Source organism: Euprymna scolopes, chromosome 43, assembly GCF_053919585.1.
Source record: "Euprymna scolopes isolate OS-2025 chromosome 43, ASM5391958v1, whole genome shotgun sequence".
Taxonomy (NCBI): domain Eukaryota; kingdom Metazoa; phylum Mollusca; class Cephalopoda; order Sepiida; family Sepiolidae; genus Euprymna; species Euprymna scolopes.
Genome location: NC_136524.1, coordinates 35,320,211 through 35,341,850, shown reverse-complemented (window position 1 = coordinate 35,341,850; position 21,640 = coordinate 35,320,211). Strand labels below are relative to the sequence as shown.

At 31.8% G+C, this 21,640-nt stretch overlaps 1 protein-coding gene across 7 annotated transcripts in view; it reads right to left on the bottom strand.

Annotated features, from left to right (window-relative positions):
• Positions 1–21,640, bottom strand: part of LOC145268281 (uncharacterized) — a 106,615-nt gene that overhangs the window by 16,461 nt on the left and 68,514 nt on the right. For 6 of the 7 annotated variants that reach the window (XM_080123682.1, XM_080123679.1, XM_080123683.1 and 3 more), the window contains 7 exons: positions 19,769–19,996; positions 16,600–16,860; positions 13,732–13,824; positions 12,616–12,672; positions 11,868–12,005; positions 11,605–11,646; positions 6,245–6,322 (listed from right to left, as the gene is read on the bottom strand). In XM_080123682.1, coding sequence (XP_079979808.1) covers positions 6,245–6,322; positions 11,605–11,646; positions 11,868–12,005; positions 12,616–12,672; positions 13,732–13,824; positions 16,600–16,860; positions 19,769–19,996 — 897 coding nt within the window. The remainder of the gene's footprint in view (positions 1–6,244; positions 6,323–11,604; positions 11,647–11,867; positions 12,006–12,615; positions 12,673–13,731; positions 13,825–16,599; positions 16,861–19,768; positions 19,997–21,640) is intronic. The other variant, XM_080123685.1, reaches the window with a different exon arrangement.

Here is a 21,640-nt window from a genome sequence, read left to right as displayed (position 1 = left end):
AAAAAAAAAAAAAAAACTACTTGATGAAATTAAGTAAAAAAATTTTCCAGAGAACTTCATTCCATAACAGATACGTAAAATTTAAACTTTTCAATATTTTAATTTTTTAATGTCTTGATTAAACTGTACAAGTACTAAAACAAAAAAAATAAAATAAATAAAAAGTGCTTGTTCAGAATTTCTTCTATATTAAAAAGAAAAAAAAATCTGTAAGATGTACATCTTACAGATTTTTTTTCTTCTCTTTAATATAGGAGAAATTCTGGACAAGCACTTTTATTTTTTTAAATTAACTGTCATAGCCATGACAGAAAATATCATATTCCAAAAATCACGTCAATTGATCAAATTGATTTTCTTTTTAAAAAATAAAACTTTTTTCAAGCAGATATAATTGTTCCAATATCTTCGTGTTTAAGAATGGCTTTCTGAAATCTCACAAATTTGAATTATTAGCAGTTATTTCCCTTGTTTTCAAGATGGCGGTGTACTATTCATTTAGTAAAAAAAATTTAACTTTCTTATTTAGTAATAAAACTACTTGATCAATTTGTGATTTTTGGTGTATGATCTTTTCTGTCATGGGTATGCACACCATAAAGATATTTATTTATTCTTGTTTTTTAATATAAGGGAAATTCCGGACAAGTGCCATACAAAAAGAAAAATTCCCATACCAAACACACAGAATCTCTGCTCATCCCAATAACAGTTTTTTTTTTTTTTAATTTTTTTCTAACAAACATCACTGATAAAAAAACAAAAAAAAAAAACAAACTAAAATACAACTGCACAAACCCTCCATTATTCCAACATCTAATTGCTCTCTAAAGTGATTTCTTCACTGCTATGCTCCATTTTTTAATACTATCCTTTTAGGAAATAACTTGGAGAATAATAACATGTGATTAGGAATACTTTATTAAGTAGTGTCAATAACTGCCAATTTTTTATTAGGCAATCTAACCGTGAGCATTTTTTTTTTTTCAATCAAACTTAAGAGTAAAAAAAAAAAAAAAAAAATATATATATATATATATATATATATATATATATATATATAAGTATTTAAAACTGATGTGATATGTGTTTTCATTTTTTTTTTTTTTTTGTTGATTGTTATTCTCTTCATAGTTGTTGTTTCACTACGTTTCGGACGATCCATCCTGTGACCATCATCAGGTGGTTAACCACAACGGGATAAGAATACTGAGTCTTGTAACCCTATCCCCAGTAATTACAATTTAAAAGTTTATTAAAATGTAAAAAAAAAAAAAAAATTTTTAAATCTTAACTGGTTACTGTTTTCATCACAAGTCATAGAATCCTCAAACCTTGTTAAACAATGCGGTCAGATATTCATTCTTTTGTGGACTGTTATCCTCATCCTCATAGTTATTGATTCATCATGTTTCAGCCAACTCCTCCTCAGGCCTTCTTCAGTTGATTAATCATGAAGAGATACAAATGCGGAATCTTGTAACCATGTCCCCAGTAATTACTACCTTCCATAGTTGTTGTTGTTGTTGTCTCACCACGTTTTGGCCAACTAATCCTCTGGCCTGCTTGGGTAGGATTGAAACCGCCATATTCAGAGAATGTTCCCCTGGAACCTTTGGGGCCCGTGGCACAGTGGATAGAGGCGTGAAGTCTCTACGGTTCCAGGTGAGCATTGTCTGAAGATCGGGGTTTCAATCCTACCCAAAGCTGGCCAGAGGATTAATTGGCCAAGATGAGACAACAACTATGGAAGGCAGATACAGTTAAGAGACTCAACATTCCTATCTGGTCGCGGTTAAGCACCTGACAAAAGCCAGAGGATTATTTAGCCGAAACGTCGTGAAACGACAACTATCAGGATAAGGATAATCCGCAAATAAATAATGAAATATTTAAATTATACCAAAAACACAACTTCATAAAAATCTATTCAAATAGTTGTTTTTATTCATTTAATGTATGTTTTAAAATAAAGATTTTGGAAATAAACGTAATTCGGTTCTTTATTTCCTTAATTATAGCAAAATTCAAAAATTGAATTTCACGTCAAACTAATAGTATCTACTGAACTGTCATGTAGCAGTAATGAACATATCCAAAAAAATTACAAAAAACGATAAGGTAGGAAATTAATTAATGAAAAGTTTTCAAAGACAATTGCAAAAATTGAGTTTTGAAAAAAGTTTGAGTCGTAATATAAGGGAGGTAAATATTTTCTGAAAACTGAAAATCTTTGGCCAATTTAGCAAAACTCAATTTTCACTAATTGTATTCGAAAACAGTTTTCATTAATAATTAATTTTCTACCTTATCATTCTTTGTAATTTTTGGATATGTTCACTACTGTGACATGACAATTCAGTAGATAACATTGGTTTCACTTAAATTTCAATATTTCATTTTTCGAGTTTTGCTGCAATAACGAAGAAGAGCAATTTTTTCTTTCTTTTTTTTAAAATAAATGAATCATTGATGATGTGTAATTAATATAACTCAATATATGAACGAATGAAACATTAAAGTCATTCTGTACAAAGACAACTTAAAAAACGGTCGGTACCTGTACAGTTTAATCAAGACATTAAAAAATTAAAATATCGAAAAAAAAAAAAGGTTATATTGTACGTATCCGTTTTGAACTGAAGATCTCCGAAAAAAAATTTCACTTAATTTGATTAAGTAGTTTTTTTTTTTTTTTTACAGCGGAAAAACACGTTTTTATGACAGCACGTTGAAGGTAGACATCTTTGAATTTTTAAATTTTCGTTTGGATTTTTAGAATACGCCACGGGGAGATAACTCAATTTAAAGCGCGGACACTCCCTCCCCATTTTTAATACTAGCTTTTCTTCCTAAAAATCGAACCTTTTTTGCTCGATATTGTAACAAATTATTTTCCGCTGTAAAACAAAAACTACTCGATGAAATTAGGTGAATTTTTTTTCCCGGAGAACCTCATTCCATAACAGATACATGCAATATAAACTTTTTTTTTTTTTTTTTTTTTTTTTTTAAATATTTTCATTTTTTAATTTCTTGATTAAACTGTACAAGTACTTAAAACTAATATATCTTTTTCGATGCCCTCTAATGTTTCTTTGTTCAAACTTTTAATAACTCAAGAGTTTTTGAGCAGTGAATACTGTGAATTTGTTACATAGTTAACACTGGAATTTATTTTCGACTTTAGTTTACACAGGTAATACATGTTTGTGGTGGTGGTGGAAGGTCTGTGTATAACCCAGGAAAATCGCAATAAAATGATGAGGCTCCTACAAAGACGCTCACAGAAGCATAAGACCAAATGCTAGTCTCAGTTTTCACTGATTTTTGTTGCTGTTTATTCCCAGCCTAACGGATTAAGTTAACTTTATTAACTATGCAAACACAAGTGTCTGGACAATGTTTGATCGTTTTAATTTCATATACCCATTTTGGCAGCAGCTAAGTAGCGTAATGGTTACATGCATCGACTGTTGCCTTGTCTGGCTTGAGGTAGTTTCTAGTCTAGCCACACTGAAGAGCTGTGATACAGCAAAACAATCCGCGTGGATGACAATAAATGCTCCCGACCTTGGGTTGAGCATATTAGGGAGTGAAACAAACTGTCACTAGCATATAATGTAATGTTTTTTGTGTAAACAAATGGAGCTTAGGCATTTGAACAATGATCATTGTAATTTCACATAACCATCATCTAACAAATCGTGTAACAGAAGCGCAGACTGTCGTCTAGACAGTAGAGTTTCAATTCTGGTTTAGGGTAGTTGCTAATCTAGTTGCACTGAAGAGTTGTGACACAGCAAAACAGTCCAGTGGAGGACTCTGCACATATATATATATATATATATATATATACACACACACACACACACACACACACACACAAACATATTTAATATTACATAGTTATGACAATAACAAAGGTAAACGTTTCATTTAATTAACGACCTTGTTAAATAACCTAAACTTCAGATTTCAAAGAAAAATAATTATGGCTTTGAGAGCATTTAATTAATTGGAATGTTTGAGATGGGTATTATTTATTTATTTACTGCAAACTATTAACCAGTAACAGGGTAACTGCTTGATTAAGGCCAAAGGAATAGTTGTCCGAAACGTCATGAAACAACTAAATGATGACGATAATAGTCCGCAAATAAATGAAAATCATACTTGACCGAAAAAATAGGTGCAGTGGATAGAGATGTTGAATCTCTATGGTGAGAATTGTCTGAAGATAGCGGTTTCAATCTTACTCAATAGCCAACCAGAGGCTTACTTGGCCAAAAACGTGGTAAGACGACAACAACTATGGATGGTAGTAATTGCTGAGAATGCAGTTAGGAGATTCGAAGTTCCTATCTTGTCGCGGTTACCACCTCACTAAGGCCAGAAGAATAGTTTGCCGAAACATTGTGAAACAACAACTAATAAAGACGAGGATAATAGTCCGCAACAAATAAATTAATAAATAATACTCATCACAATAATGAATTCCAATTAAATAATATTTTATACTGTTTTAAGATGTTATTTTAGTAAATGAATAACAAAAACAATTACAAATTACTGTAACTCATTATTTTGCTTACAAAATTAAATTGCTCTGGTTTTATTGGACTTTTTAAAAACTATTTTAGAAGTGCTGTCCACCTCCCTCAACATACATAGGATTTATTTCTCATTTCGTATGTAGCCATTCACATTAGCATGCTTGGATTTAGAGTTAAACTCCACTTTTTCTGTGTTCAAATTGTGCGAACAACTGGCATGAATGGTTATTTTTACACTGATGATTCCAGAAGGAGGAGGCATATCTATGTAGAAAATATTAAAGTATTTACTATATATATATATATATATATATTTCTCCCACTGTGGAATCGAAATTTTCAGCAACTCCTGTCACTTTTTACAATCAAATATGAAATTCAGTAGAGAAATACCATTCTTTTAAAGACAAGTACAAGACTGAAATTGTTAAAAAAATTAGTGTCTTATTTATTTATTTTTTTTGCATGGATTACTTTCAACCAATGCAGATTTGAAAATGCATTGTATAATGCTTGTCCCATATATATATATATAAGAGTGTTTTAGTTCGCTTGAAGCATTGTGTGTAGTATGAAAGGAATTGTGTTTGAAGGCTATATCAATGTGGTTTGTAGGAAACGCTGTTGACACGAGTTAGCATACAGAGTTGCTACAGAAAGAAATTGATTTGACAGCTAGTCTGCAACACTGACTTTCAGAATAATATATAAATAAAAAAATAAATTAAACAAAAGGAAAGCCTCGACAAACAGTTTTACGTTTATTTTTATTTTCCTCCCTCACTGTAAAGATACTACTCTCGAAAATTAGTCACATTAACACCTACCATCTTATACAACACATTATGTTGGCAAATAAATGTAATAAAATTGAAAATTTCTTCTATCATTTTTTTTTATATGCTAACTTGTGTTCATTGCGTTTCCTACGAACTGCATTGATGTAGCCTTCAAACAACAACTTTCACACACACACACACACACATATATATTTATCATACTTCTATAAAAATGTCCAATTAAACAGAAAAGATGAAAAAAATAAGCAAAACAGTTGCAGCTATTTGTAAGTGGCTTGCTTCTGTTATTTCTTACTATAATATGAAATCGTAATATATATTCCATTTTAATTTGTAATACACATGTTGATATAAAGAGGATCAAAACATCTTAGCAATTTGAAAGGTCTTTATGGTTTATGGTTCTTAGAATTACATTTATATGCAAAAAAAAATAAATAAATAAAGAACAAAATAGAAAAACCTTTTTGATGTACCTACGCTCATGGAAAGAAAATGCCATATTTCAAAAGTTATATAAATTGATTTTTTTTTTTTAAATTTAAGAAAATCAAATTTTGAGAGGAGCTACAGGTGGGACATAGCATATTTTTTTTTTTTTTATGATGCATTAAAATTCAAGGGCAGACAATTCGACTAACGAGATTAATCTATTTCTCAGTAAGTAAGAAAGATCATTAATGTCTGCCGAAATAATCGCTAAATAACGTAAAATTTGATTTTCTAAAAAAGTCTACTTGATCAAGTTACGTAATTTTTGGAATATGACATCTTAATTCCATGGCGAGAACAGATTTTTTTCCTTTCTTTTTTTCAAAAAGTAATTCTAAATATACACGGTATTTACTTATTTAAAGTAGGTTTAAGGGCGGCACTCTTATAACTTACCAGTTTTTGACTGAGTGTACTGTTATACAATTGCCCTTGTTCAACTTCCTTTTCTTTCTCAGCTAACTTTATTTTCAACTGAAAAATAGAATTCAGTCATGTATAACAAGAGCGGTAAGAAATTTGCTACTTTCCAGGGAGAGGAGGCTCATGTGCGCAAATCTAACAGAGTTTTAGAGATGGGAGGGAACTTTTTATTTTTTTATGGAAATAGCTCCAAACAAGGCATGAAGCCACTTGATGTAAGGAAGCTATAAAAAACAAAAAAACAAAAAAACTTGCAAACAATAAGTGGATAGATTCTGACCCAGAAAACAGCAATTCTTCCCTCTTTGTCAGAAACGTTTTTGGAATGCGAGAACTAAAGGACGATATATAGGAAGTGAGAGCTACGAGGCTGCTGAAAGTAAACCCAGGGTCCACTTTTTACTCTTTAAGATATTACACACACACAAGTAAGATTTTACCTTATTTCTTCTAACCGATCTCTGGCCAGGTCTTTATTTATCCATCTTTCTTTATCCTCTCCTCATAGATGTAAACTTTACAATTTTAACTTATGATAGGTTGTTGATTATCAAGGCCAAAAGTCACATGGGAGTAAAGGTTAATGAAATGCATGGATTGTCAATTGAATATAAATATGAGAATAAACAAAATTGTTAAATCAGTTTTGAAGCATATAATACACACAAGTAATTCCATGTCTATACATACATTATCACCCTACACCCATTTTTTTTGTAGATGAGACTGCGAAAGACGCAATGCAATGCAAAAAGAGCTATTTAAAAATTTCATCTCATGATAGCGCTATGGCAAACACGAAACAAACTAAATCACACTTTCTTAAGCTAGGAACAAGGAATATATATATAAAATAAATGACACAGGCCTATATTCTAAATTTCAGGATGTTGACCATCTTACAATTTATTCCTTTAAGTATGTTGACATGCACAATTCTTGACAGCACCTGTTTCGTAGCGCAAAATTATTCATTTAAACTATAAACATAAAAAGGCAAAAATGTGTGTGTTTGTAGGTCTCGCAAAAACTGTCGACAGAGGCAACAGATCCTAACAAGATTTGTATCATTTTGAAGCTTGACTCTTCGGACAACAAATATTGAAAAATTAGCCAAAAGCATTAATTCCTTCACCCTCAACTGGGCAGTTTTCTGCAGGGAGGGGTCGGATTTTCCAACACCATTTCTGCAAGTCATCTTTTCTTTTCAATTGACTACGATTTGGAGCATCGGTAAGACATCATTTTTTTTCACTTTCTTCTCCACCTTCGTGTCATGGGTTTGAACCTGCCTACTACAACTTTTTTTTTTTCAACACCTCTCTCTCTCTCTCCACCCAGACTTCCTACTCTTGTTTTACCTCCCACCCCACCCACCCACTTCTCCACACCTGGGCAATGCTGGATACCCCTACTAATTATTGTATCAATCAATGAATATATTGTGCCCTTAACTTACAAGAAAAAGCACCTATCAATTCATTAAAAGAAAAATGCATAGAGGTAGTTTAACTTTCGTAGAAACACACATACATACATTTTGCCTTTTATATATTAGATAAAATAGAATGAAAATAAGGAAAACCTAAAACATTTATGAGTTTATTAACATTTTGTCCAGGTGCTTTTTCTTCTTCTGATGAGTTAAGAGCAGAATATATTCATTCATTGATATAATTAAATTAATGACTTTAAGCTATGAAACAGGTGCTGTCAAGAATTGTGTATGTCAACGTACTTAAAGGAATAAATGGTAAGATGGTCAACATCTTGAAACTTGGAATATAGGTCTTTGTCATTTATTTGTTTTATGCTCTGTAATTACATTGAGCTTCATAAATAAAAGGTGAAATATAATTGAAAAAACATTTCCATCTCGGTCTCGTAAGGATCGATCACAAGACGTAGAAACACACATACATACATTTTGCCTTTTATATATTAGATAAAATAGAATGAAAATAAGGAAAACCTAAAACATTTATGAGTTTATTAACATTTAGTCCACAGTAAAGGTGTTATATATTCACTGCGGCCAGTCGTCAAATGTTTTCAGTCAATATAATTTCTAAAAAAAAAAAAATAAATAAAAAAATAAAAAAAATAAATAAATAAATAAATAAAAAAAAAAAATTAAAAAAATCAACTTCTGTCATTGTCTCTATATATACACTTGGCAGCAAAATAAAACACACATAGCTTATTATAAAATATTTTTTTAATTCAAAATAACACTTTCAATTTCAGAGCGACAGTTATTACATTAGTGACGGCGTGCGTGGTGGGGTTGGCCGGTTTTCTCAATGGAGAAAAATGTGTCGCTTAGCTCATCCGTTGTGGTTGCTCTTACAGTCTTTGTCTGCTTCTCTATTTTATTGGCACTGATGATGTCAAAGCATTCCACCACTCATTGTCTTGAAATGTCAGTCTTGCTGACCTAACCTCCGGGGATTCTACATCCCCAATTTTGACTCCTTTGATGTCATACCCAGGCACCTGCATGAAGGATCATACAGAATTTCCTTTGACATCATTCCGGGCCACCTGGATTATCCAACAAAAGGATAATATCAGGAGAATTGAAATTTGAAGAAAATAAATAAAACTACGTGCATTTGAAAATGATTGCTTGGTGCGTGATTTGAAGAAATGGTTTTTATTCTTTTCCCTAAAGAAGAGCAACCCAAGATGCCTGTTCACAGTACATTTAAACTTCTGCAAGTTAGTAGAATTAGGGAAGCAAAAAAACGTGTGGGGTGGGGGATTCCAGAGTCTAGCAGTCCGAGGGAAGAAACTATACTCATAGAATTCATGTTGCCACGGAATGTTAGGCCAAGGACATAGAGAGACGTACTCTCAGGTAAGGTGTTATTTCTTATAGCAATTATTAGTTGAGAATTTTTTTTTTTTTTTAAATTGTTAAAAGTAAAAGAAACTCCAATCTTAGGAGCATAAAATGTTACCATCCATTTACGGCCCCTTTCCACTACCGAATGAAGTCAGTTTTCAAGGGTTTATGCCCTTGCCTTGAATATGTGTACATTCACCCCTCCACCCCACCCATGTCTATCAAGGCCATGGTGTCATCAGCAAATATACCTATTTCAAACAAGTCACTTGTGAATATCAGGAACAATAAAGGTCCAAGGATCAACCCACGGGGAATACCTGCATTAATTTTATTTTGCTTAGAAGCATAGCTGTAATTGCTTGAAAACAAAATAAATAAATAAAATATAATCGGTACTTGTACAATTTAATAAAGAAATTAAAAAAGTAAAAATATTGAAAAAAAAAAAAAAAAAAAAAAAAATATATATATATATATATATATATTGTACGTATCCGTTTTGGACTGCAGTCCTGAAAAAAAAAATTTCATTTAATTTGATTGACTATTTTTTTTTTACAGCGGAAAAACACATTTTTATGACAGCATGCTGAAGGTAGCCATGTTTGAATTTTTAGAACATGCTATGGGGAGATAACTCAGTCTAAAGTGCCGACAAACCTCCCTCCCTATCTTAAATACTAGCTTTTCTTAAAACCCGAAGAAAAAAAAACATGGCTACGTTTCGATCGGTAAATTGTTTTCTTGCTGTAAAAAAAAAAAAAAAAAGAAGAAAAAAAAAAAACTTGATCAAATTAAGTGAAGTTTTTTTTTAATTGGTGGGGGGGGGAGAGGGGGGAGAACTTCATTCCATAATGGATGCATAAAATAACTTTTTTTTTTTGATGTTTTCATTTTTTAATGCCTTGGTTAAACTGTACAAGTACTATATGACACCCACACCTATTACAATTCAAAATATGCATCCAGAATACATTTGGGAGGGGAGGGATACATTAGAAGAATTGTGAGAATTGCATCAATAGTACGAGTTTATTACTTGTATTGATCAGACTATTGTTCTCATCTTGAATGTTATTTGTGCAACGTTTCGGTTGCATTAGCCTTCGACCGTCCTCAGACATGTTGATTGTTGTTAGGAAAAGAAAAGAAAAATTTACTGGCTCTGTAGATATTTTCGCATTCTTGGAGTTAGTTTCTATTTTATGGTTATTGTTTTGAATTTGTGAAAAAATTGGTAGATTAAGGTGGGGTGGACAAGTCTATTAGATGAGAACAATAGTTCAATCAATACAAGTAAGATAAACACTCAGCCCTCATCTAAAAAAAATTCAGAACTTTAATAGGGTGAATAATTTAAATAAATCCTTATCTTAGAAACGTACAAATTATAGACATTAAAAGATAAAAAAAAAAAAAAAAACTAGATATTTTGTCTGTGTGCACCTTTCAAACACATACAAATATAGTTAAATTCTAAAAGATGACTATAGGAGTTGCTTCCCCTACTTCACACACACACACAAAAAAAAAAAAAAAAGAAAAAAAAAAAAAAAAAAACGTTCTAGTCCCGGGACCTCCAAAGTAGGACCCATCAAAGTCTTTAATATAACCCGCAGAGCTCTTATGAAAAACAAAAAATATTCAGGAATTTTTTTAAAAAATGGAAATGCGTGAAAAGTGTTTTTTTTTGTTTACAGAAAAAAAGATTAAAAGATTTTAAGTCACCAGTTTCACTAAAAAGCAAATGTAATCTAGAAAACGGCATTAAACATGTATGGGTAGCCACATCTTTATTTTGACTCTTTGCTGCTGGCCTTTATTTTCACTTGTTTTCCGCGTCTTGCATCAAAGAAAAGTTTCTCTTGGAAAAAAAAATGGCGTGTGTGTGTGTGGGGGGGTACTTAAAGTTGATAGACTACTGCAATAGTAAATTTGTGACGGATCCCCCGTTCCCATATGACTGTCAGAAATGCACCAATTTCATGCTTCTAAATTTGATACTAACGAATAATGTTAGGATTTGAAAGGATTTTTTAATGTTGATTTTTTTTTTCCCCACAGAAAATTCTGCACTAAAAAGTCAGCAACATTCACTCCCTCAAAAATTTTGGAGACTCTGCCTGGCTTAGTTTGATGGTATCAAATTAACTGATGAGAACAGACAAAGGAAGGAGATGGCTCCCACCATATCTCAACATTTGATGCCCAGCAATTTTAGGCATACTCTTGGGATTTGCACACAACACTTATCAGAATATAAACCAGTCATTTTTTTTAATGAAACTTTCAAAATTGTGATTTCTTACCATCCATTTGTTCAAATAAAGCAAAAACATTAAAGAAAATAAATACAAATAGAAAAAACCTAAAATTATGAAATGCTGATACCTGAGCGTTGTTTTTGAAAAAAAAAAAAAAAAAAAAAAAAAGACTAAACAGTGGCCAAATTTGATTATATTAATTTCACTAAGATACAAACCTCTTCAACTTCTTTCGCTACACTTGGTGATTCCGTTGAATTCTGGAAAAAAAAAAAAAAAAAAAAAAAAAAAAAAATTTTGTTAAAAATAAATCCAAAATTTCAGTTAAAAGAAATCTTTGAAATAGAAATAAAATTCAAAAATTAATCCTAAACGAAAATAGTTTTCAAAGAAAATTGCAATAATAATTTAATTTTAATTGAAATTCAATAATTCCATTTTCGTTCTTATTTCAAACAAGCTCTAAAAGAAAAAATCTTACCCTGTCTGTTAATTGTTGTTTTAATTTCTTAACAGTTTCCTGTTCCTGAGACAAAGCGGCTTGTCCAGTCTTGATGATACCATTTAATTTGACTATCGTTTGCGTAAGGTCACGCACTTTCTTGTCATCTTCTAATGACTGAAAAGTTTCAATAACAGCAAAGGTTTTTATTAAAATGTACAAATTAACAGTAATTAAGATCAACAGCTATTTTTTTTTTTTTAAAAAAAACACAAAAAAAGTCAAATCGAATTGAAGACCATATTCTAAAAATCATATAAACTGATCAAGTTTTATTTTTATATAAGAAAAATTTCTTTAAGCGATTGAGAAATCGTAGGCATTATGAAGCAGAATTATTGTGCGATTATCTACCCTTGTTTCTTCAATATGGCAACGCGACAACCTCTTTTTGTTTCCACATAAAATTTGATTGTCAATTTTTATCCCCTTAGCAGCCGTTTTTTCCGGATGAAAATTGATGAAAATGTTTTCCACATGTCCGAATACTCTATATACCAAATTTCAAGTCTGTAGATCAAAAATTTGTTAAGTGTCCTCTCATACAAATTTTTTACTTTTATAGATATATAGATTAGCAAATAATGTGAAATGAAAAAATTGTAATAAATTACCATTAGCAGTAAAAGCGGGAGTGCAAACATCAAGTTCATATAAACACTTAACTACTGGTGAGAAATTTTCTGAAGGAAAGTCAAAAGTTAAATTTAATATATAAAATACTTACTTGTGTTGAATTGCTATTGGCAGGATTCTGTCTTAACTGTTTCAATTCTTCTTGTGACTAGAAAGAGATAAGACAAAACATGATTACACGTCTACATAAGTAAAATTAAACAAGCCGGACATACGGGGCCTCTCTCCATGAGTGAAAAATTCACTTTCACAATGACTAATGTTTGCACGAAAAAAAAATTCAAGGCATGGTTTTGGTGTGAACAAATGAATGGACTAACGATTTTAGAGCAATTTTAACCCTATAATGGCCCCTAGGGAGCAATCAGAGTTATCCCGGATAATACGATCTGGCAAAAATTTACTTTTACCATAACTAATGTTTGAGGATAAATTTTTTTTAAATCCAAGGTGTGCTTATTGAGAAAAGGGCAAACAAACGAACAAGAGTGAATTACTAGGTCCAATCCCTCTTTTGTTGTGGGACCAATATGTATAAAAGTTTTCATAGAATACCAAATAGATGACTAGTGTAGAATATGACTTTGATGTTGACAAAATCCAAGTCAGTGGTGAAGCAGTATATAATTTGCTTCAGAGCTGTGGCAAGAGACAGTCTGTCTTAATTAAAAAGACAGTACTTGTACAGTTTAATCACGACATTAAAAAAAAAAAAAAAAAAAAAAAAGGTTATATTGCACATATCCACTATGGAACGAAGTTCTCAGAAAAAAAATTTCATCAAGTAGATTTTTTACAGCGAAAAAAAAAAAAACAAAAAACAATTTGTTATGATACCGAGCAAAAGGTTTGATTTTTAGGAAGAAAAGCTAGTATTAAAGATGGGGAGGGAGTGTCGGCGCTTTACATTGAGTTATCTCCCCGTGGTGTGTTCAACAAATTCCATAATGGCTGACTTTAACGCGCTTTCATAAGAACGCATTTTTCCACTGTAGAGAAAAAACTACTCGATCAAATTAAATGAAATTTTTTTCTGGAGATCTTCAGTCCAAAACGAATTCATACAATATAACCATTTTTTTTTTTTTTTTTTTTCGATATTTTCATTTTTGAATGCCTTGATTAAACTGTACAAGTACCAAAAAGAAAAAAATTTCAGCACTGCTATATAGTGATATTCTCTAAATTGAAATCAATAAAAACTTACTTCTGATAAAGACTTTTGTAAGGTTTGCTGTTCACGTCTCCATTTCATCTCTTCATCTTCTACACTTCTCTGTAGCACTTGTAATTTGTCATCCTAAAAAAAAAAAAAAAAAAAAAAAAAGATTAAAAAAGATAGGATCTAAAAATATGAAATTAAAGCAAAGATTGTTATTGGTGATTAATCTGATATCAATAAGGCAATAATTCTAACTTTCATTCATTTTAATTTATAAAATGGTTACATTTTAATGTCATACTACAGAGTCATACTGCATTTAAGAAAGAAAAATAGTTTACTTGACAATGCCTTCTAGTTTTGAAATCAGAAATTGACAAGCAGTGTTTAATAAAAAAAACTGTTACACATTATATTTTAGGTTTTCTTTTTGTTGGAGGGGCAATTAATAAATAATTTGTATTCACCATTTTTAAAAGAATTATTAACACAAAAATTTAAACTTTTTTTTTTTATAAAGGGTAAATTGTGTTTTTTTTTTGTTTTTTTACAATTAAATCAAACTTTCTTTTATAATTGGAATTTTTTAACTACTCTAATAGTTTTTTTGTTTATATATAGAAACTAGCAGGGGTACTCAACGTTGCCAGGGTGTGTTGAGGTGGTGTAGTAAGGAAACCTTTGGGGGGGGGGGGGATAGTAGTGGGAGGTGGGGGGGGGGGTTGAAAACAACAGTAGGCAGTTTGGAGGGAAAGAAACATTAAAAGAAAAAAGAAAAAAAAAAAGAAAAAAAAAGTGGTAGTAGGCGGGCAGGCTCAAACCCGTAATGCGAAGGAGAAAAAAAAAAAAAAAAAAAAAAAAAAAAAAAAAAAAAACATGTAACGTCTTAGCTGATGTCTTCATGGCAAAACCGGAAGTCATGAATGTTGAAATTAAGGCTAGTCATTCAGAAGGAGACGATGACTTGTGAAAAATATTGGCAAAAAAAGCTACCCCCACCCCCCTGTAGAAAACTGCTCACTTGAGGGTGAAGAAATTAATGTCTTTGGCCAATTTTTCGATATTTGTTGTCCAAAAGATTGAGGTTTAAAACGATACCTGTTTTGTCACATTCCAACGCGTCTGTCGGAAGTTTTTTTGCGAGGCATACAAACACACACACATTTTACCTTTTATATATATAGATTTAAAAATTTAAATATATTAAACAGTACTAACACATCTAATAAATAATGTTGCCATTTTTTGTTAATTAGTAGTCCATGCTATTCTATTGTTTGTTGCAGCTGGAGGGATAACTTTTCACAAAGAAAGAAAAAATGTTTAATACTGGAGTTACTTCTTTGCAAATTTTCTCCATGACCGATTCCCACGTGTTCATACTAGTAAAATAAATCCTGATAAAATCTAAGCACACAAAAATTATATAGAGGCTATTTTTTTTTTCATAAACACTCCTCATTCCATTTTCTGAATTCAAAAAAGGAAGCAATCATCAACTAGAAAAGTTTCTGTTACCAATAATATAAAACACTAAGATTTTATGCTTGTACATATATTACCCCATTTCATAAAAAAAAAAGAAAAAAGATTGTCTGATCAGAAATCTATATATTAATACAATAGCATGCGTTATTTTCTCTGTCATGCTTACATCCGGGTTATTTAATTGTTATATACTTTCATTTCGTGTCATAAATAATTTTACCAAAAATTCTTCATAATTTGGTTTCGGTTTCAATTATGGCTGAAGGAACTCAAGTTATATATTTTTTTTCCATAAGTTTTTATTTATTTCGATTCAAACTAATGCACTCAAATCATATGGATATATTTTTTTTTATTTTTGAAATCGCAACTTTATAATAAAAAATCGATAGAACATAATATATAAAAAATTTACAATAATTAAAATTTAAGTGTACTTTATGACCGGGCTACGCCGGGCATACCTACTAGCTTATATAAAAACTTTTGCAGTTTTAACAAAAGACCTACAATACTATCAGAGCGTCTCGATTTACGCTGAACATCTATAGAATGCCAACATCATATATTATATATGAAGGAGTCCCTTGTGGAATTTCATAGGTCCCTCTAGTGATTATTAATCTGACGGGTTGCAAAAGGTAAACAATTTTGACTATTTTAAAATGAATTGTTCCCAAATAAAATTTTGTAGTAGTTGTGTCAACACTAACTTTAAATAAGTGACATAGGTATTATTGATTTAAAAAATATTTAGTTGACGTTTTTTCTGACTGTAAGACAGGTTTTTTTTTTTTTTTTTTATACAAAGGAGTCACTAGGCTCAGTCAGAAGCCACTTGAAGATAAAGGTTAATGAATGAACAGTAGTTAATAGGGCAATATCATAGTAATCGTTAGTAGTGTAAATTTGGTAAATTGGATTACTTAAGGGGAACGGCTCATCAAGAATTTGTTTACACTGGACTTGAAGATGACCATATTGTAGTCAGCTGGAAAGCAGAGAAATGGAAGAGAGTTCTACAAGTGTGCAGCTCTAAGAAGCTTTGTTCATGGAACCCATGTTTAGGTTTAGGCACAGATAAAGAGTGGGAGGGGGGGGATTATTGATAGTGATTTCAAGTAGGAGTTTTTTTCGTGAAAGTTTGGCATAGACTGTAACTCAGAGCAGCACTTGCCATGAAAATGATACAGCATAGACAGGCTAGAATATTACAACTTCAAATGAAAACATTTGTTTTTATTTGTTAAAAAAATATTTAGTACGGCGATTATTAATTATTAAGTTTTTCTTTCTTTTTTTTTTTTTTCCTCCTGAATAGTATCGACTGTGACAGGTTTTGAAATGGCAAATTATACAAGTTGTGGAAAAGCAACATGGAATTTCCATGAAGTTTCGTTAACAAATTTCAATTTTCATACTTACTGTTACTTTTAAAAGATTCTGATATTTTTTGACCTGCGTTTCTAGCTTTGTTACACTTTCGGTTGAGTCATTCAACTGAGCCGTTAATGTTTCCACTTGTCTTTCGTATTCTTCCGAAGAATTATTTATGGAAGCATTTTCCAACTGTTCCTTTAATGACATACATAAGGATTTTGTTTCGCTAAATGTTAATTCCAATTCTTTTAATCTGTCTTCAAGTTTTGTTTTTGTTTCTTCAGAATCTTCTTGAAGTTCTTTATACTGGAAAGAAAAAAAAAAAATTGAGAAATTTTTAGATTGTAACCTCATGTGGTCCTACAGACTTTTCGTACATCTTGTGGCCATATTGTCATTTTCTCACTGGTGACCGTTGATGGGGACACTCACAGGTTCACAAGTGAAAAAAAAAAAAAAAAATTCACAGATGCTATGCTTCACATATGTCGATTGGACTCTGGGTATGTATTTTCTATGTGCTAATTCACATGCAAGTTCTGTTGAGGCTGGGTGTGTCTATTGCCATCAGTTCATCTCCCCATCTCTATTAGAGAACCTCTCAGTGACCAACTGTTCTTGGTTGCATCCAAAATTCAACTATTCACCTCAGAGTTCAGGTCTCAATTGACTAAGCGTTTGACTGACCCCCCACCCCCCTGACAAGTGTCATTCTTATTGTTTTATCCTTAGTAAATTTTCTATTGCCATTCGTCACACCCTAATTTAACCCCTACCCTTATTTCTATTTGTCTGTGTTAAGAACAAATTCCTATCCATTATCTACAAGTTTTTTTTGTTAGTCGCTAAACCTACTTTTTCTTTTCTCATTTATCCTTTGTCATCTTCCTACCTCTCCAGCACTTAACGACATCAGTGTTACAAGATAGAAAAACTGTAATGGAAAACAAGCCGGGCATGTGAGTCTCCTTCCACAAGTGAAAAATTTATTTTCACCATTACTAATGTTTGTGCAAAATTTTTTTTTTTTTTTTTTTTAAATCCAAGGCGTGGTTGGTTTTTGAGAAAAATGTGAATGGACGAATGATTTCAGGGGCAATTTTACCTCGATAATGGTCTCTAGAGAGGAGAGGGCAACCAGAGCTATCCCAGAAAATCCGTTCTGGCAAAAATTTACTTGCAATAATACGACTAGTGTTTGTGAAAAAAAAAAAAAAAAAAAAAAAAAAAGACAGTGGGGAATGGGGGCAGGGTTACTTTCAATTATCAAGAGACAAAGAATGATTTTATATCTTGTCAGGTCTGCATCTAGGCTTGAACTAAATAACCAATTTATGTGCTAAACAAACTATCTGGATATAAACAAGGAAAAACATACATGTGCACTAGGTTCCCAATGCCGACCCCATTGCAATGCAAGTTTTGGCATAACCACATACGCACAAGAGATTACATACTACGACGCTCCTGAATTTTTTTTTTTTAGATGAAAATAGATAATTCATATTGGGATCATTTGGACTGCTGTTAATCTCCAACCTTCTTCAGCTCCATATTGTCAAATCAAACTCTAGAAACCTATGTCAAACTTGAGAATCTGTTTTTTTGGGGTTAGAATCCATTCCATCTAATACTTAAGTGTTAGCAAGTTTTTGACGTGGAAGTACTTTTTGTTTGTTTTAGCTCCTTATATCAAGTGGTTTCATGCTTTTGTTTGGAGTGATTTCCATTAAAAAAAAAAAAAAAAAAAAAAAAAATGGGGGGGAAAAAAAGCCCCCCCCCTCCATTAAATTTGTGTGTATCCCCCACCCCTCTCTTTGGAAAGTAGCAAAAGTATTATTGCTTTTGCTATACATGACCGAATCCTATTTTCCAGTTGAGAACAATGAAAAGAAAATGAGCCGAGATGTATCTTGTCAAACTAGAGAAACTTTCTGCCAAACTCGGGAGTCTGCACGAAATTTCGAATGGAACCCTTTATTTTAATCCATGGAGGGAGCACGCTTTCGTTCCATTAGCGATGACTAGTTAGAAATTATAACTAATACACAATTGTATATGGAGGATTGGAACTTCAACCTCCAGAAGAATGCATCTTACATTTTACCAAGTATTTTATCCACTTGCTGAAGAAGATCGGAGTTTACGTTGACTGAAACATTTAAAATAACATTCAAGATGAGAACATTAGTCCAAAGAATCAAAATAACAAAGTAATTAATAGTTTATTGATCTGCTTAATTCAGTTTTGTTGGTATTAATCCGCACAATTTTTTTTTTTTTTTTTTAGAATCGGATATTCACAAGAGGTTGCCAACATTCTCTAATAAAAGTGATACTAGGCACCCAAAAGGACTGATTGGTATATTCACTTCATGAATCACCACTTCCCCATGATTGTGATAATTGTAAATACTTACGAATTGTTTCTAAAAACAGAAGATGAATAGATATAATCCGTTTTTATTTTATGTTGTCAGGCACCCAAAAGGACTGTTTTCAAGCTGAGTACTATTTGCACAATGTTTCGGTTGATGTAACCTTCGACTTTCTTCAGGTGTATGCTGTTGAATTCAGAAATATTTCTAACTCAGGAATCTGCACAGAATTTAAAATGAAGCCTTTTATTTAATCCACAGAGCTAGCAGGCTTTCATTCCATCACCCATGACTGGGTAAACGTCTTAAGTAATTCACAATTGTATTTTTGAGTGTCGGCCGCACTAAAGATTGAACTTTAGAGTGTAGCTTACAACTGAATTTTGTTAAATACTTTATCCACTATGCCAGGGGTCCTTGAAAGTGACACACAAAATACAATTGCGAATTCTTTAGGATTTCTACTCAATTGTGGTTGACAGAATGAGAGCATATTATTTTTGCAGATTACATAGAGGGTTCCGTTCATAATTTTGTGCAAATTCCAGAGTCCGACAGATACACCTTCCTGTACCAGAGCCCAACAGAATCCACTCCCCCTCGTACCAGAGTCCGATAGAACCTCTGCAACCTTGTACTAAAGTCCAACAGGAACATCCTCATCCCAGAAACATTCCACAGTTTGACAAGATACATCTGAAGAAGGTTGTAAATTACATCAACCAAAACGTTGTGATTATAACATTCAATATGAGAACAGTAGTCCGAATAATCCAAATAATATGAACAGGTTTCAAATATACAAATACTACATTCGTAAAAATGATTCAACTTACTTTGCATGTCGAAATGTTCAATTGCGATGTGAGAGTTTCAATCTGTTTATGAAGATCTTCAACGGATTCAGTTTCTGAAATTTTTGCCGACAGATTCTTTACTTCTTTACTTAGGGAACTGCATTTTTCTTCAGATTCTGACAATTTCATTTCTGTATCACTTAACTGGCTTTCAAGTTGGTCTTTTAAAGATTCTAATTTTTTAAGTTCGCCTGTGGATTCAGAGACCTGCAAAAAAAACAAAAAAAAAAACAAACATTGGAAATGAAAACTTTGTAAAAATTCAGATTAACTTTTCTTTTCATATATTTTCTTTAGTTTTTCTAAGGTATTGCCAGAAAAGTTTAATTTGAGATAACATCACTTTTACCATTTCTCGTGGGTTATCCATACGGAGATCTTATTTGGACTGCGAATACTATGTAATTTTGAATATTTAGTAGTCATGGTTTACTTTCTAAATCTACATCTTGCTCATCTCGCCTAAACAGTAGCCCTTTATGTTAAAATGACAATATGCCTTGTCTGAGGTGAACATGACTTAAAAAAAAAAGAAAGAAAAGAAAAGTACAATTAGCAGTCGAGAAATTACAAAGAAAAAAAACAAAAAAAAAAAAACAAATGCAGCAAATAATTTATAGCAAACGCAGTAGAATTTTAATAATTTGGGAATTGTAAGTTTTTCATTTCAGAATTTTATTTCTATGAAATTATGAAACGTTGATTAATGTTACATATCCCTGGAGTTCAGGCTATCCAGGGCTAGAGCAACCAAAGATCAGCTCAAACATGATAGAAAATTCTTTTGATAAAATAATTGCAAGGTCTTACTGGATTCCGGGACAAGAATTCATCTGGTCTGGTGGAGTATCCAGCTTCGTGCTGTTAGTTGAGACAACATCACTTGCAGAAGGTACACCATTCCTCATAAAAGCCAATGTAGGTTAAGCCATATCGAGGATATTTTATTTGGACTGAACATTTAGTCAAGGTTTACATGTACGGAAAATTATCCCCATGCTCGGTTGATCTAACAAACTCCTGTATAGAGAAACCTTAGACACTCGAGGACAGTATCTAGTTAGCATTTACCAACCCACATGCTAATCACGTCATGAAAGTGACAAAATGCGAGTGCAAAATAGATTTTAATTACATAACTGATACAGACTATTAGTCTATTTGGATGAGATCGCATTGATTATACTGACAAATGCTTGTACAACATGGTTGGTTGTTTTATGGCATATCAATCCTTTTCGTACTTGTACGGTTTAATCAAAACATTAAAAAAATGAAAATATCAGAAAAACCTTAAATTGTACGTATCCATTATGGAATGAAGTTCTCCGAAAAAAAAAATTTCACTAAATTTCATCAAGTAGTTTTTGTTTTACATCGAAAAAAAACAAAAACAATTTGTAATGATACCGAGCAAAAGGTTCGATTTTTAGGAAGAAAAGCTAGTATTAAAGATGGGGAGGGAGTGTCGGCGCTTTAACTGGAGTTATCTCCCTTTGGCATTTCTAAACTCCAGACAAAAATTAAGAAAAAATCCAAGATGTCTGCTTTCAACGTGCTGTCAATAAAAACATGGGTGCAAGTCTATAAATGGGCCACAACAAATCTTTAATTCAATAAAAATCTGAAAAAAAATCTTTATAATGTACGTACTTGTCACTGCATGAAAATGTCATATTCCAAAAATCACGTAAATCGATCAAGTAGTTTTTTTTTTATTTAAGAAAATCAAATATTATCGGACAATTCATCGATGAAAAAGCAAAAACTAGTGTTTTCCACATTCTTAAAAAAAAAAAAAATAAATAAATAAATAAAAGTACTTGATTGATAAAATATTCGATGGTCTGC